This window comes from Haliaeetus leucocephalus, unplaced genomic scaffold (genome assembly GCF_000737465.1).
Source record: "Haliaeetus leucocephalus isolate CR32 unplaced genomic scaffold, Haliaeetus_leucocephalus-4.0 Scaffold1014, whole genome shotgun sequence".
In the NCBI taxonomy this organism is placed as follows: Eukaryota; Metazoa; Chordata; class Aves; order Accipitriformes; family Accipitridae; genus Haliaeetus; species Haliaeetus leucocephalus.
This window is the reverse complement of record NW_010973450.1, coordinates 2,339,765-2,358,180: the sequence shown is the minus strand read 5'-3', so window position 1 is coordinate 2,358,180 and position 18,416 is coordinate 2,339,765. Positions and strand designations below refer to the sequence as shown.

General features: G+C 36.0%; 1 protein-coding gene across 1 annotated transcript in view; it reads right to left on the bottom strand.

Annotated features, from left to right (window-relative positions):
• RSRC1 (arginine/serine-rich coiled-coil 1) overlaps window positions 1-18,062 on the bottom strand; it is a 171,298-nt gene extending 153,236 nt beyond the window's left edge. Inside the window, exons 1-2 of the mRNA XM_010584955.1 lie at window positions 17,872-18,062; window positions 15,177-15,302 (exon numbers count right to left, since the gene is read on the bottom strand). Of these exons, the coding sequence (XP_010583257.1) occupies window positions 15,177-15,302; window positions 17,872-18,059 (314 nt within the window). The 5' untranslated portion in view covers window positions 18,060-18,062. The remainder of the gene's footprint in view (window positions 1-15,176; window positions 15,303-17,871) is intronic.
• Between the last annotated feature and the right edge of the window lie 354 nt (window positions 18,063-18,416).

Sequence of the window (18,416 nt, the reverse complement as noted above, 5' to 3'; positions counted from 1 at the left end):
GCCTACAATGACACCACTAGCTGCCTGCGGTTCATTGCGCTGGCAGACAGTGATTTTAGTGTTGTCTATTTTTCATGTCTCTCCAACTTTGTTTTCTCCCCACACCTATTGTTTCCTGCTACTAATCAAACTACCAAGTCTTTGGGGCTAAAATTCTATTTTGAATACTCATCGATACTGCAGACAGCACACTAAGAGCTTGATCCCTGTCTGGCACTTTCCTATTATAAGTAACATAAGGGTACGCTGACTAACCACAGGCAATCAAGATATTACCATTCCTCAGATGAGATGATATCATCTCTAACAGTCTATTGTACTTCACAGTTGCAACGTACTAGAAACTTGATAACTTTGGTTACCAAGCTTCAGTTTCATAAGATGCACCAATCTTGTGATCGTATCAGCTTACTGTAAGATATGTTCTGAAATTAGGTCAAGACTTCATTGTATTATTCAGATAATTCGATCTTTTTAATTTAGCTGAAGCATGGGAATACTCCATAATTCAGATAGTTGACCGCAGTCTTCAGGAAAGCTTTCATCAGAATACTCGAGATCTTACTTTATCCTGTTGCCTGATCGCAACATTCAGACTTCTAAAGCCCCTTTCAGGCTAGGGGTGAGTAACAACGCAACCCCTAACTATCACCCCTCTGAGTAAGTGGCTCTATTGACTTGGACTTAAGATTAGAGTTGCAATCTAATGCACTTTTGCAGTCTGCGGCTAGAAATCTGTTGATACACTCCGATTTTACCAAATACCTGCTCATTGGGTCTAGCAGGCAGGACAATCAAAGGTGGAAGACGTGTAACTTTGTCTTTATCCTGTAAATCAGATACAACCAAGGACCCCATGGGGATAAGTCGCTGTTTCTCTCCTCAGTGAGTGGCTGAGCCCTATAACAGCACTGACACACATGCTTCCCCTTCTTTCTATTCATGTTGATCCCATTACCTCGTTTTGATTTACAGGGTTTTCACAAGTAAATTTAACAATAGACTGGAATCATGAAAAAGACGACCCTTATATTCCGATCTGATAGTTAAAAATTTTTGATGTCAGAGACTTAAGGAAGAATAAACAGCTGACTTGAAATTAATAATGGAGAATAAACAGATAATAATTTAAATTGAAGGCTTGCTTGAAATTTGCCTACATTTCCCATTTTTCAGACATATTTCCTCTTTGCTCTTCCAACGCCCTATCCAGCAGCTGCTGTTTGCCCACCCACTGGAAAATAAGACACAAAGTAATGTTACCAACAAAAAGCATGTACATTTTCAGTACATTCACATTTTTGAGGAACAGACAGTTTTCCAAAAGAACCCTTTGAACTTTTCACAGACAAATAAAGCAAAAGATTCAGGGCAAGAACAGCATTAACAACTCTGTGTGTGTTTGTTTGTTCTATCATTTATTTTTAAGCTGTAGCCTATAGCACAACAGTGGGCCAGAATGGAGCATAAGAAGCAGCAGTGGGAAATAATACCATTTGGCCGTTTTCAACCCATTTTCAGAGGAGGAAAAAACCAAACAAACCAAGAGTTATTTAACATTCCCTAATTCAAACCTTAAGGAAAGCAAAAATGATATTGATTCCTTGGCAAAAGTCTATCTTTGCCTGGACAGCTCGGCCTTGGGGAGTCTCTAGCCAAGCCAAAGCGAAGGGAGATGACTTATGAGTAACACAGGACGCAGACTGCCATAGCCCATAGTGCCACTTTCAGAAGTCATCGCTGAAGAGGGACATGACATTTGCCTACATGAATCTGACTACTCTAACTTGTGGAAGGGACATGACGAGTTTGCTCAATGTGGGAAATTTTGTATTTTTTATTTACTGCTTCATTTTAGCCATCTACTTGAAAAATATTAAATTTTCTCTTCTCTGGTTTAGTAGGAGAATCAGGTCCAGATACATTTTGGAAGCTCTCACCAGAAAGGGAACAGGCCTACCTAAAATTAAGCCAAGTTGTTTATTAAATTCTTTTGTAATGCACATTTTATTTATTTTACAATACGCTAAAAAAAAGATTTTGTAAATCTTGACAAAAGATCCTTTCCTAACATATTTTCTTGGTTTGTAGTCCTCAGCTGACATAACAGTACAATCTTTACTTGTACACCACATTTTTGTTATAGGATAAAGCAACTTCACTTAAGCTGTTAGAATGCACTGCCTTAAAGAGTTCACAAAAGATTAATGACTTCTAGCTAGCAAAAATTGCATTTTGTTAGTCAAAAATGAGATATAAATTTATAAACTACCTGTCAGTGAACACAGGTCAGTCATATTTTCTCCCAACACACAGGAAAAAAAGAGATCTAGACCACATTTGCTGTGAATTTCAGATGGCATAACACTATTTACCAGTGCCCCAATGTTGGGTAGTCTGCAGAGAAATAGCACAACATCAATACAGGAGTAAATTCAAGTTACACTAGAAAAGATGACTGCTTTAAGACAGAGGAAAGTCCAGAGGAATGGGAAGTGCCGGCCAAAGCTGCTCATCGTTTCAAAGCATGCTGCAGGTCCCTGACAGCAGTACTCCAACAAAGCCCCATGGAATACAAGCTGATCTTCCAAAGCAAATCCCCAAAGGACAGCAGAAAGGACCTCCTGTCTTCAGGGGGGAGGACATTCAGTACAAGGACTGACTTTATAGAGCAAGGTTGGCAATGGGGTCCACTCAGAACCCCAAATTCCACACAAACGTGTTGATGTTGAAATTTGGTAGTTACATATATGTATGTTTAAAGTTCTGGGAACAGTTTTAGAACTAACATGACAGCTCTACTCATGTGATTCCCATTGCACTGCCATATTACATCAAAGAAAAATATACTCATCAGTAGTTACAATTTTGACTAACGCCAGAATTTCCAATACAACCAATCAGAAAGATCAAAGGCAGATTAAAACTGTTGTTTCACTCAGAAACGTAGTTCCTAGTAATAGTTTTGATAATCTACATAGCAGCATTTCCATTACCACGTATTTGATGGGACTTCATAAAATAAAATTCCTAATGAGTATCAATAAGTAAGGCTAGTTGTATTTTATACAGTTTTTCTGTCTTGAATATTTGTTTACAAAAGTGATCTCTTCTCAAAAATTACCATTATAAAAGTCTGAAAATTGAAACAATTTAAAAAAACTTGAAAGAATTCTGCAGCTTTCCTTAAGGATTAGTTTATATTTTAGTTTATGCTACCACAATTCACTTGCTTTAACCCTTTATCTGTTATTTGAACTCGTATTTCATGAATGAATGACTTTTTTGCTTTTTTAAAATGAATAACTATTTTCAATCTTACACTATTACCAAATCTGAACAATTCTTTTTTAAACTTATGTTTTAACATTAAATTACTAGAACCACATTTTTTGTAGCAAAAAATGGCAAAGCTGACCTTTATTTTATTAGCCTACAATTTGCTCACCAGTGTTTTCTTAAGCTATATGAATGGCTTATGTACGCTGACAACATCCCACAGATGGTTATGATTATGTTCAACAGGACAACGCACTCACTGAAAACTTTCACAGACGCTTACCTAATGGGATGTCACATTAAATCTGACATAGTAAGATAAAATAACTACATACTAATTATAACATCTCAAAAAGGTCATTTTCAGACAATAGTCACAACATTTCTAACGTAATTATTGACAGAACCGGCACACTAACAGTCATGTAAGAATGAGTTTTTAAACAAGTGCGATTATTACATAGTTTTCTTCTGCCAGAAGATGTCCTTGAATATACATAGCTGTCAACATCTTGGAAATAGACGCCCCCAACTACAAAACTCTGGTAAACGTCAGAATTCGATTTGACTACTACTTGCTTCCTCTCTTAATGCTTAATGACTAATTCCTCAGAGATACCCTTAAAAGCCCTAAAATGTTGTCCTTGGGTAGAAACTTTCACTCAGCAATCAATCGGGAGCAAATTAGATGATTGTGTTGAAATGCACCGCACTGTTTAAGCTAACAAATGAATGAAGAAAGGTAGTATATCGGAACATATGCCACTACACTCAAGTTGCTAAAAGGGTCTGTTGGAAGAATATTTGGTTTCCAGTGAAGCTAATATGCTATAAGAAGGGACAGTGATGAAAGAATACCAAGTCATATGGAAATCCAAATATAGTGACAGACACAATTATTTTACTAATTGCTAATGAATACAGTCAAGTGGCTTCAAAAAGCAAAACTTTGCTTGGACTACTTCAGGTTTTGACCTCTGCATGAGCAAATGCATTTCAAACTGAAGCCCACCAAAATTGATTAACGGCGCCAGCCAAGGCCAGCATGTAGTTGAAGCTTTTTTCCATCTATCACATGGCCCCAAGGATAGTTAAATGAACCTTAAAATGGCTACAAACAGCTCAATGACTACACAGACTCCTGCCAATTAGAAATAATTAGGCAGTCATTTTGGTGGTAAGTCTTTTTAAGTGCATACATAATGATGCAATGATGCTTATTAGCGATCTCATATGAGCTATGCTCAAACAGCCTGGAATAATTATGCAACTATCACAAAGCCTTGCACATCTCTGTACTTCACCTTAATGCATTTAAAAATCCACTTCATTACCTCCAGTAATTAATCCTCCATTAATTGCAGGAAAAGCCCAGTTTACCGTGCTTCGTTTCTAATTATCTTATAAATAGTTATGGTTCTAATTAATGTGTTCATTAAGCTGAATATCTTTCTCAAAGCCATGCTCAGAGCAAAGGTTCTGCTTTTGAGAGAAAAAGCCTAACTAGCCATAAGGTGAGGCCATTTTGGTTGTATTTGCTTTTATTTTAGTATATTCAACCTCCTAATTGGCATTTAAAATCTAATTTGGAAGAACTTCAAGAAGACTATATAGTAGAAAGATAGGAAAAGGATTTTCTTTTTTTTTTTTACCCATTCTCCAATCAAGAAGCTTAGAGCTTTAACAGGAAAACTTTTAGCATATCTTTTTGATACAGACTGGTAACATTTTCAGTGCTATGCCACAGATTAATTTAAATTCTATTATGATTCAGCATACCCCTACATGTTTCCATATAAGAGAAGCAAAAACTATAGAAGAATAGTTATCTAACAGTATAGGCATAGTTTAAAAAAACATACTACTGCCCTTGCCTTCATTTCTAGGATATAAATCAGCAGTACAGAATTACAAAAAACTTTAAATCAGTTATTCGCGCTGAGCAGAATATAACCCTTCAAAGTCAATGAGAGTTTTTCAGTTTGCCTTAGTAGGACTTGATATGATCCTATGAAAACTGCAACTGAAGAATATCTTAAAATAATTTTTATGGATAAGGAAACTCTTTCATACTGAAAGCATATGTTTCAAAGTATTTTGGAGGTGTGCATATAAGAATCTGCAGAAAATAAAGATTCAAAATAAAAAACTTCTACAAACGTACAATCAAAATATTTAAGTTACAGTTAATATTAAGGCATAAATATTAACTTCCTATCTTTTCCTAGATTATTTTTTTTAAATACACATTATATTTAAATACATCTCTCTCCAGTTACACTATGCAAAAACAAACAGAAGTTTTCACACTTTTTCCTTATGTGATCATATATTTAACATAAAATATTTTGCTCAGATAGTTACTTAAACACTGTTTTAACAGTAAAAGGACAAAGGCTCTACACATGCCTGAAATTATCAAATTTTTTTTTGTAATCTTTTCTTCCTATAACATCACACCTTGGTAAAATCTGGAATCATTCAAGTCAAGTGCAGCTTTGCCATCGGCTCCAAGAGGGCTAAAGTTTTATACCAATAAACCTATATTAGGACCAGATGAAGCATTATCATCTATACATATTCTTGCTCTTGCATTTCAGGGAGACAGGGTGCCTTGCCTTAGAAACTGGCAACACTCCCTGTTCACAGTGCCTCACTCTAGCTTTAAAATTGCCTCTCACCTGATCTCAACTTGAACGACCCAGGCTTGACCCTTTTTTTCCCAACCCAACCCACATTCTCCCTACGTGGGCATCTCACCCTGTTCTCTTGCTCCTCACTAAAAGAGAGCAAGAGAGCACTTTCAGACAGATCAGCACACTGAACTGTCCTGAAGCATGATGTGGGAAGAGAAGAACAGGCACTAAAGGATGAACGGACAATTAGGAAAGTGTCAGAGCACCCCACCTTTCATCAGCTTAATCTGGCATGAACGCGCTCCCAAAGCACGCTTTGGTCATAATATCAATAAAAACTGGCAGCTGCCTACCTGGATCTTGAAGTACAATTGATTTACATGGGATAAAATTTGTTTGTACAAAGGTACCAGAAATACTGTATGCGGCAGCTACTGTCCTACTCACGAAGAAAGCAGTGCCCTGCTACTGAGTAATGGTTTCAGCTGAAATCTTGGACAAAAGCAGTGAGCAAAGAATTCCAGGGCACGTATACCGATTTATACAAAAGAGTGATCATCTCTAAAAAACAAATCAACAAGAAGAACCTCTAAAGCAAGAGTCAGCAACTACCATCTCTGCGCAAAGACGGACTTTCACTGGCCTACAGCACAGCTAGGAGCAAAGAACTGTAACGCCTTGAGAAAAATAGCTCCGAAAGGCAGTGGTCCCCAGGTCCTGGCTCCCAGGAAGTTCCAGACTAGCTTCCAGCCACAGAGGCAAGACGTTACTGATGAACATCATCTTAGCTCTCCGGTAGTTGATTTCTCCCAGGACCTGATATATTTCTAGCAGCATATTTAACCTCTAGTTTGAAAAAAGCATAGCATCAGGCACAGCGCACTTCAAATGCTGTTGCTGACCCCTGATCCAAGGTGGCTGGTTATAAACACAACAGTCTTGTTATAACTGCCCCTCATGTAACTTGAATAAAAACCACAAGAGTAATATACAAAGATAATTGAGAAGGACTATGGTAACCAATCTATTAATACCTAAAGTAAACATGGCAAGGAATCTGTGGAAGAAACAGTAATCCATCATTAAAACTATCGTGAACAGGGAAGCTGAATTAGGGTTGTACATGTAATCTTAACTCTGGCACATACAACTTCAGCAGGTTGACTTAGGCACATTCAACAAAATGCAGGTTGAATTTTTGAAATACATGGGGTTGACAGCTACTTGTATTCTACTGTTACAGGGTAACTGTTACTCTTGCTAGGTTTTTTTTACATTTTGATGAGTCCCATAGGAAAGACACAGTAAAACACTTTTTCGGCAAAAAGACATGGTTTCTGCCAGCATCTTTTTGAACTAGTTTCTGTTACTGTCATACATTATTAGAATTAGAAAAAAAGAATAAAAGATGGGAATAAAGTAAACAGTAAAGTGTTTCCATTAGTTCTGCAATTTTGTGTTTCACATTTTGATAATCACTCTGGAAACAGCAGCAATTTACATAGCAAACAATGACGGTCTTATATTACCAGTGCATCTTTAAGACATCTGCTATATGTTGGTTTGCATAGCTGCCTCTAGAAACATGAGCTCTGCAGCAAAAAATAACAGATTCTATTTCATGGCCAGAGCTTTGAAAGCAGAGAAAGAGAGGATTAAAAAAAAAAAAAAAAAGGGCAAAAATACATAGTAGTTTAGAATGTAGACACATCAAAACCAAAAAGCTGATTCTCCACTAAGGGGAATCATATTCTTCTTGTCTTCTTGAGTACCTTTTCCCAATCAGAAAACCGAAGCATAAAAAAAACCCCAACCCCCAAAACCACCAACCTGCAAATATGCCCCTTCCCAAAGGGAGAAATAAAAGGTTTTAGAAAAATAAGCAGCTATACTTGAAACACATTCTGTGGACATAACACCTGGACTGCTTTAGAAAAAAAAGTTTACATGTAATTAGACTCAATATTTAGCTCTAAATGAAGAGCACTTATGCATTCATATCTTTTTTTAGGGCTTTTTTTTTTTCTTTTTTTTTACCAATGAAAGGCATCAAAGCAACTGTCACTAGCAGCTATCTGGCCTTATTGATAACTTAAGGGCCCTTGGCGTTGCTTTATGAAGTTTAATTTCCCAAAGCGGTCAATTAGATCTCGGTAATGTGCTCATTGGTGGGTTATTGCTCTAGGATATCTTCAGTGCTACTGCTTCACCTCTGTATCTTTTCCAGTATAGTCATGTAGACAAACTGTTAAGTTCCTTTTGAAAGAAGTCTGTTGTTATAGCTAAAAAATATTTTTAAAGACTAGTGGCGACACAACCTGTAATGCAACAAGATCCTAAATAAAAACTGCAGGTTTTGATTTATTGTGGGAAAAATAAGAAATGGGATCTGACATTACCATCCACAGAAAAACTAAAGATCACATGAGCAAACTCAGTAATCTGAATTTCACTAGTTCTTCCCTGCCCCAAGCCTTTATTTGAAGTTTAATGAAAGAAACACTACAATATCTTAATTAAATATACATTCTAATGGACCAAAGACTCCAGACTTCCCCTTCCCCACCAGTAAGAAGAGAGACAAACATGTAATATTTACTCTGATTCCTTACATAATTATGTGGGTCTGTACAGCTACTTGCATGCGGGTGTGTTAATTTGTGTAGCAAAGACAGAAGAAAAAAATATCCTAGGCAGCAGATCAAAACTTTAAAAGAATAATAACTCCAGTAGCTGCTACCAGGCAAAAAAAAAGAAGCAATGAAACATTTCAAAAGAAATACTCTGATTAAATAGCATTGCTTGATTTCTTAGAGGACTTTTATCTGCTTCTCTTCGGAAAATTCTTGGATCCATTTCCAAAGGACGTATTTCCAAAGCATTTTTATAGATTAAGACAGCTTTTCAACACTGTCTGACAATATGTGCCCAACCTTGTGCTTCACAGTTGTCTTGTCATTTCTTGTTTCTTCGAGCAGATACACAGATAGACCCATGATTGTACCCTCTCCCCCTGTAGCTATGTCATTGCTCTGACTCAATACTGCTATTGTTACTCAAACTTCACTTCCTAATTCCTTCCATCTCCTTCCCATCAGACAATAAAACTCATATTGTCTGATGTCTGCAGGATGGGCAATTCAGAAAACCTTCACTTTCTTCCCTAAGCCTTTCCTTTTCCCCAGAACAGCTAACATCACCTATGTTAACGCTGACTCCAATAGGCAAGACCTCTACTCTTCAGCTGAAACCAACTTCAACTTTAATCCATACATCTGCATCATACTTAAGTTTAGTCTTTCTTTACAACATTCTTAAAAATCAGTCTAAGTCCACACAACTGAAATTCATCTTATTTGTGTGATGATCTTTGCCCACTACTTGAGCCATTTAATTCTCTCCCCCCCCCCTTTTTTTTAATTAATCTCTTCTCTACCTCCTCCTGTTCCTCCATAAACTCTCAGCCTAATTTGCAAGGCCCCTCCCAATTTTTTTCTTTTTTTATCTGCTATTATCTCATCTATTAGACATTGCTGCTGACATTGATGTCTACCTCAAAATGTACATCCCTTTTATCTTCCTCTCTCCTAAGAACCTTTATTTTCTTTTCAGACCAATGCTGTTCTAGAAAATTCTTCCTGAAGTTGTTCATAATTAAAACTCTGCATTGTAATCTATTAGAAGCTATCCACACCAGCCTGTGCTAACCAGAACAGATACAGCCCATAACTAAAAGGAAGTTTTGAACACAAGTTAGTATAGATTGTGTTTTGATCCAACACTTGTTATCAGCTGGAAGATCTGATAGGCCAGGATTTTAATTTGGAAAGACTAACACATTAGTACTACCACGGTAAAATAATAAGATGCATGGAAAAAAGAGAGACTGAAGACAGACCCACTCCTATTCACCATTCCAAGTAAAGCAAATACAAAAGCATTCAATGATTATATCTTCGAAAAGTCTTACGAACAACATCTCACTGTGCAATATTGACTCTTGACTAAAATATTTCCTAGCAATGGTTTGGATTTATTTTTAAGAAGATATTAAAATATGAAATTCTCAAAGACCAAAAAGAACCCTCAGGCAAAAGATGACCGACCCTTGCCAGTACTTCAAACTGAAACCTGCAAAAAGCTTAAGATCTTCCCTATACGGTGGCACACTATAAAGAACACAGGTAAACAACTGATTCATAGCAAGGATTTACAGCTTGCCCCAGCCATGAGTAAGTGTCTGAATGAAGCTATGACCTTTCAGAGAACAGCTCAAACCCAACAGCAAGAATCTCTAACTTCAGGGTAAGCATTGTCCAGTGTTGTATTTGTGTTTGAAGCAGCAGTGTTGAAAATGCATCTAGGAAAGGGGTGGTGAGGAATTCTTTTATTGTAATTCCATCATCACTGTGTGTCATAAACCAGGCAATGCAAATTACACTATCTTTAGGAGATCACTAGATTTGTAAACTTGACTATTCAGTATGTATACCAAGACAGCACTATTTAAAAAAAAATTAATGGGGGTTTACTATTATTTATTTAATGACCCTTTTCACATTGCACTTCTCTGCATGACTAGAGGACCCTATTTTTAAATATTACAAACTCTAAGAGCTAAACACAAAGAATTCTGGCAGGCTATGAGGCTTGAACGTAAGTTAATTCTAGTTTACATTGCTAGGATAATGGCAACTTCAGTTAACAAGCTGCTTTTTCATACCAAAACCCAAGTCTATTCCAAAGCCACCCATAAGAAGTAGGTCACCCTGCCACTGGACTGCAATAAGATACACACATTTCAATAGTAAATCAATTAGACTGGAAGAATGGTAAAGAAATAAGATGTAACCATGTACCCACGCACACACTGGAATAAAAAAAAAAACAAAACCAAAAAACAACACCCTGATCAAACACTGCCTTTGCTGACAGTCCAAAGGGCATCAATTCTACATACGGCATTACTTTACACATGGTATTTTCTCTTCTTAGATATGTATAGATGTACTAGCAGTTATTGTGTCAATCTTTAAGTTGAACTGTGTTAAAGATTTCAAGGCAGCAGTTTTCAGTTTAACGTAAAGGGAAAAGCCAAAAACACTTGGCAGACAATAAAAACAAACTTGCATATTTAAAGGCAATTATAGTGAAATACTCTATAATCACAGAATTGTATGAAATCAAGGAATAAAGGTTAACATATTTTGGTTAATTCTATTTAAAGCTACATGAATTAAAAGATTTGCATTACAAGTTCTGATGTAAAGTAAGTATTTTCACATACGATTAACTTGTAGAACAATTGCAGTGAAAAAAATCTAAAAATATTAACTAGACCATCCACACAGAAATTATATGAAATCCGAGTTTCTCCATTCCAGAGAAGCATAATATTCTAATAAGAACTATCCTAATCTTCACCCAGCAATAATTTCAAGATGATATTATTATTCTCATTTCCTTGAATAATATCCATACTCCAGGGCCATTTTCCTTCTCATATTCAATATCATGCATGCTTGTATCAAGATTCCTTTCTTCATATCCTGTCACAGTATCAATCACTGCCTCCTGTCCACTCAATCCACTTTTGATTTATCAGCCGCCGTCTTTCTGGACTCCATAACTCGACCCAAACCATTTTAGCAAGACATTGACAAATAGCACCCAGTATCACATCAACCTGTTCCACTTAGTAAACTAAGAAACAGTAACTGTGACATCTCTGCATAAGTATTCCATTCTATTCCCCAGACTGATGTATATTAATGAGGAGATGGTATTTGAAATGCTTCTTCCACATCAGCATCTAATATGATCAAATTAGGAAATGGGATGATTTATTAAATTTCGTAGAGCTGAAATATTTCTTTATATCACTGTATGTGTGGTTTCAGAAAGTGAGCTGTTGCTTTCAATTTTTCTACTGAGGATGTGCCTGCATTTCACAGACGAATTATTGTCTTTAAAAAGATTGCAGGAAGGCGAAATGTTATTAAGCAAATGCTCAGTAAAACAAACTAAATCGGTTTTAAAATTCCTAATTTAATGTAAATCTTGGTTGTTTTGCTGAAATTCAGTTTGTGATCTTATTAAGTCATATTTGCATTGTACTATCTTGCTGTAGGACAGCTTTAAATTTATAGCATTACTAGGAAGCCCCACTTTTTTGACTCTAAAAAATGCATCTAAAATAAAATAGTTATAATATGCACAAGTTTTCTTAGCTTCTAAAATAAAGTACCAAAAGAAAAAAAAAATTTAGGTTACAAACAATACCTACTCAAAATATTTTTCAAACGTGTCATTGTAAAAATCTAACTTTTCAGATTAAAACTTGATATTTCAGTATTTTTACACAGTTGGAGCTCCGTAAATCATTCACTCAAATAACTTCTCTAACATAGGTGTTTTATTAAAAAAAGAAAATTTACATTACAGCCACATATACTTTTACCAACATTTTCACTACCTTGAAAAACAAACTACCTTAATTTGATGGGGGACTGTGGGGAGAAAAGACATTATGGGATACAGAATTTGTGACACCTGCATGACTTATACCAAAACCAAATCCAGTGATTTAAAGATACCACGTAATGGATCTTAACTTCCAATATTAAATTCGTTTTCTAGTGTCAGTCCCATTCCCATTGGGGGGGGGGGGGGGACCCCCAAAACAAAAAACCAAAACCCACAGTTGCTCAAGTCCTAAAGGTGGTACTCTGAAGGTACAACAGTAATGTCACAAATACAAGTAGCATAGAGATGATCTTCACTTTATTTCTGTCTCTCATATTGCTGCTTTTCAGGTGGGTCAGTAGATTTTACTCCCTGCCACTGGCAATTCAAAGTTGGAGATCGACAAGAATACTTTAGTGAGTTACACACTCTTTACTACACTAACACAAGGTGGACCTTCTTATTAGCTAGTTTACATAAGTGTTTTCTCAGTACTTACCTTTAAATGTCTATGAAAATAAGTTGTCCCACCCAAGCAAAAAAATTAATTAATTACAGGTGCTACATTCTTATAAAAATTCCACTTCAGCATTACAAATACATACATTTCCCAAGATAAATATTGTCTCTTCACATTTAACAGCTTTGGATGGATTTTTCTTGCCTGACTGCTTTTTTAAATTCATTTCAACTTCTGGTATCCATAACCTCCAACAGCAAGGGCTTCCACAGCTTAATTACGTGATACCTAAGAACCATCTCCTTTTGTTTGACTAGGATTTGCCACCAGCTGACTGTTCACTTGATGCCTGCCCCAGGTCTTACATTGGAGGAGACAAGCAACACTCATTCCTAAATCATCTTTTCACACCTTTTTTTTTTTTAATTATTTTATTTTTTTAAATACCCCTCCATCATATTCCCTCTTTCTCCCACGATCTCTTTTCCAGCCTGAAGAATCATAATGTACTCAGTCCTCTTAGGAAAGCTGTTCATACCTTTGATCAAGTGCACAAGACAGATTTTGAGATAGCAAAGAAAGGAACTCTTTAGCATGGCTGCGGCTGCCTCAGCACTAACAGGGAAAACACAGGCCTCTAGTAGCAGCTTCCTGCAACCTATTTAACTCTTCTCCAGAAATAAGATTAATCCATGGCTTCTCAGTGTAACGTTACAGCAGAGAGCAGACTTGGAAAAAAATACAATAAAGGATTCAATGTGTCCTGTTGGTTTTAGTTTTAGGCTTTTAACATGCCAAAAGACTCTTCTATTATAATTTAGGATGTTATTTATAAATATTTTCCCTGAAGAATGATGTCTGTGAATAGTAACATCCTCTAAAGTGACATGCAGCTATACCTTCGTAGCTATAGTACTGAAAAGCTAGTATATTTTATACATAAAATATTTTATATGCAGTATTTCCTAGCACAAATTAAATAAACAGTAGTCATGGGTTTAAAGTTTTAGGTGCATAATTTCCATATATTGCAATGATAATTAACATCAGTAAACCCCTTGGAAAAGATGACCATTAGGCTATGTCTAATGAGATCTGCAATTTATACTTATTACAATAAAAATGAGATCTTTAAATCAGGTTATTGTATTTCCTAATGCTGAGTATGTGACATACTGAAAAACACCTTCATTTTCACCTTATTCTTTTGACATTTCATTTTTTTAAAACTGATTTTGTTAGGAAAACAGTGGATATTTACAGGAACGTTTCTACACACAGCACAGTAGCTTATCTGGGGTCTACAGCTCAGGTGGTAAGTATACTCAAAGAGGGATCACACAGTTTAAATAACCCAATTGCTACTACAAAGGCATTGCAGCAGTAAGTGTCCAGGCAACTATTATAATGAACAGCTGTGAATAAGTCATGAGAGAATACAAATAAAAGAAAGTGAAACATTCACATCTTTCAACAATTTCTCAACATTTAGAGGCAACAGCTCTACTCATCTGGTATATGAAAAGAACATGTTTTACTAAATTCTTAGTGCAGGTACACAAAATTACCTGGTTGAAGATTTGTAAACACATACCAGAAAAGCTTTGATCTGCCTGATACACTCAATAATTAATTTAAATTAATTATTAAACGCTAACAGTAATTCTGATATCCAGGGATAAACTTTACTTAAACTTCTTAATTGAAAAATACACACACACACACACACAAAAATTGAGCTCCTTTTAATTACAAGACTATGAAACAGATTTTATAATACAATTTGCAACAACTGATTAAGATTTAAGTATTTAAATTATGTTTATTATTGAAAATATTCATTTGTCACAATCCAATTTATGAAAAATTTCAGCACCATAGATATCTTTAAATATTAAGAAAAATTTGCATAACTAAATACTCATCTCGTTCCAAGGGAAATACAGATGAGAAAATAACAGTTTAGTCTGATCTTCAGGGAGCCAATGTTATGCATGGGAGTTATGGAAATCAGCAATCAAAAAAAATCCACAAGAAGTTTTCAGATGATTACAGTTAAACCAAGGTGACTTTATTAATGTTTTTTGCACTTGGTCAACTGCACAATATGTAACTTATCTTCAAAACCAACTGTTCCCCCAATGTAATGTAAAGATTTAGTACATCAAAAGCACAGCATAACGATTTCAAATTAGGAAGAGTTCAAGTGACAAGTAGTCCTGACAGTCAGTTGCAACCATTATTTCTAGTATATTCCAAACTCAGTAACTATAGGAACATTTGAAATGAATGTTTTTACAGTATTAATAATTCTTTTTCCTAGAAGAGAGTCTTACCTTCTTGTTCTACTTTTTGATCTTGACCTTTGAGACCTGTAGGATTTGCCTCTGCCCCTCGATCGGCTACGACTGCGTTTTCTTCTAGAACCATATGAAGAACTACTGCTCGATCTGTGTCTGCGTCTAAAACAAAACCATGCTATTAGTATGCTACTGCTTCTAAAAAAAAAGAAAAAAAAAGAAAAAAGAAAAAAAACAGAAAACCAGGACCAAAACCCTAACAGTTTACTTAAAAGGGACATACAAACCTGTGGGTTCTGTATTATGTTGTAGAAGCCTCGAATACCACTATTACACTGTAATAAGTAATTCACGTACACACAGGCAATGCCTATCTTAAAGAGCTTATATTCTAACATACACATCCCAAGACAGAAAAAGGATAGATGGCGAAACAAAAGTTAACTGGTTGGCCTAAAATCATGCAATACCTCAAGGGCAAAGCCAGGAACACAACCCAGCTCTCAATGGTTTGTAGTTCCGTGACCAGCTCATTGGAATTCACTGCCTTTTTACCAACTCTAAGGTCGAAGAAACATTTAGAACCTACAGTCTCAGCAGGATTTACACAGAAATACACCATTTGGGATAAGGACTACAACTTCAGCACTAAAAATGAAATTAATGTTAACTTCTGCATTGCTACTCTATACAATTATTTCCAGTCATACTATGTACATACATAAAATATAAACATAAGAATGTATTCTTAGGTGTGCATAATTTAAAATATGTATATATATATATAACCTTACAGATTTCAACTTTCGTAACATGCAATCTTTGTTCTGCTCTGATGCAGACAGACACACACACCCCTTTTTTAAGTACTATTATTAATCAAATAATCAGTGTTAATTTATTCCATTTGAGCTTAGAAGTTTTCTCCTGAGTTCAGCCAGGAGTCAGAAAGGTATCTTCCTTTTCCCCTCCCACCCAACCTGCCCATTTCATTTATTCAAAGGATAAATTCTTACACACAAAGGAGAAACGTGGAAGCATAGTTACTAAATACATAAATTAATCCCCAAACTGAGGGAAGGGATACCTTCCAAGTCTCAATCTTAAAATCTCCTCTCCGTCTCCACCTCCCTAACAGCTAACTAAATAAAAATTACAATCCCTATGAGAACTTCCATATTTTTGGCCTTTATTAGGTTTGGTTAATATTAAAATATAACACCATGTAGAAACACTTCTGTAATTCAGGATGTAGTCAATGTGATGTGTGCTTATCTAGCATAAGGGAAAAGGTGCTGTATTATGTACAAGTAGTGCTGCAGTAGTCCAAACTGGAAAAGATATATAGGTTAACTACTAAAGAACAGGTCTTCATTTGAAAAAGGAATGCCGTGTTCCTGCTAAACGAAGATGAACCACAGTAATCTTGAAGACTGCTGCTTTTGATTCTTAAGGGTCAGGGATAAATCCAGCAGGACCCCAGCGTGTAATAGTGACTTAACTGCCAGGAGAAAATGCCCTAAACTAAGGGCAAAGCAAAGGTGCCAGCCAGATCCTAAAAGCAGACACTTTCGTCTCTTCTGGATTCAATTTAAGTCAACTGGTCTTCGTCCAGACTCTAATCTCCCTTCAAGCTCTGTTTTTATCTGCGAGATAGCCATGCCTGCACTGGACTAAAGAGATTCATAAAGCTGCGTGTCATCAGCATATTGTTGGCATCGAAGCCCATGTCATCTCATTGTGTCCCCTAAGGGCTGTATGTAGATGCTAAGCAGGAACAGGAGAAAGGAGGGATGGAAATGAACAAACAAGAAACCCCCCACAACCAGCCAGTGTGCCCCTCATTGAAACACTCTTCTGCCAACTAAAGAAAGGTTTGTCAGGAGCAGTTGCTAATATATTTACAGGGCAGCTAGACACAATGAGTATTTTCCAGCTCCACTTACTAATAAATTGACCACCACCTGTTCAGTTTGACTCCAGGATCACCGCAAGTCAGACTGAGAGAAAACCAGGAGAGCGTACCTGATCTAAAAAGGTCAGGTACTGAAAGGGGCCTTTGACGAAGGAAATACAGTGTTAGGTCAAGTGAAAATTGGTAGATATAGCCACATGACCTGTGTTCTCAACACCTGGCTGACTACTGTATTCTTTACACTTAAAAAAATAGCAAGAATAATGGTGAAAACCAGCTGTTGCAGCAAATATATAGACTGCTGTAAAATCACCCTGTCTTTTGATTGAGAAAGTCTACCTTGTTGTCTGGAAGGACCTACTTGGTTTATTACAACAGAAAAAAGTAACAAACAGTGTAAAACTAATTGAATGAAACTACTTTACAAACTGGTGTTAATATATGAGCTATTATATTTCCAAAATGAGATTCCAAGTTCATTATTTAGAAGGAGGAGAAAGGAAGTTATTTTAGTTGGCTGGTTTTGTCTGTTTTAATAAGGAAGTTGCCTTTGGATCTGCATATACACTGGTTTTGTATTCTTGGAGGGGGGAGGAAGGTGTTTTGGGTTTTGTGGTGGTGGTGGTTTTGGATTTTTTCTTTAGATGTAAGTGAAAATATTGCCAGATCTTCCAAGATTCAGAGCAAACTTTGCTATAAAATTCCAACCTAGAACTGACTACACATTGGATTCAAATGCTTCTAGCTTTCTGCCATAACTTGAAAGAGCTCGATTTGTAAACAACTGTGACAGACAGTAAATTACTACAAATGCACCTTTTCTCATAAGAATGTGAACGAGACTGGAGATCTCGAGACCGCGACCTTGACCTTGATTTCCTTCCAGATTTTTTACGGCTGTACGTTCTGCTGTCTGAGGAGCTACTTGAAGATGAACGCCTGCGGTGTTTCTTTTTCCTTCTGCTTCTGTTCTCTTCTTCTGTGTCCGAGGACCGACGTCCCATTTTTAAACTACATAAAAACAAAAATTCTAAACTGTAAGAAAGTCTCTTATCTACATAAAGTTGTTATATATTAAAAAAATAGTGTCTGTGCACAAACAAACAAACATATCATTATACGATTTTAAGTCATCATGTGAATAGAAAATCTGGTTTGCATGCAAAAATAAAAATCAAGATTTTAATATAAGACATCAACAAATTCACGTTACCAAGTAACTTGAAATTTACACTGTCAGCAAATTTGAATTAATTTATTATGGTATCAACTATTTGTTGTAAATTTTCACAAAAGATATTTCACAACCATTTAAACAGATAAACGCACCGATAAAATCATTTCTACATCAGAACATATTT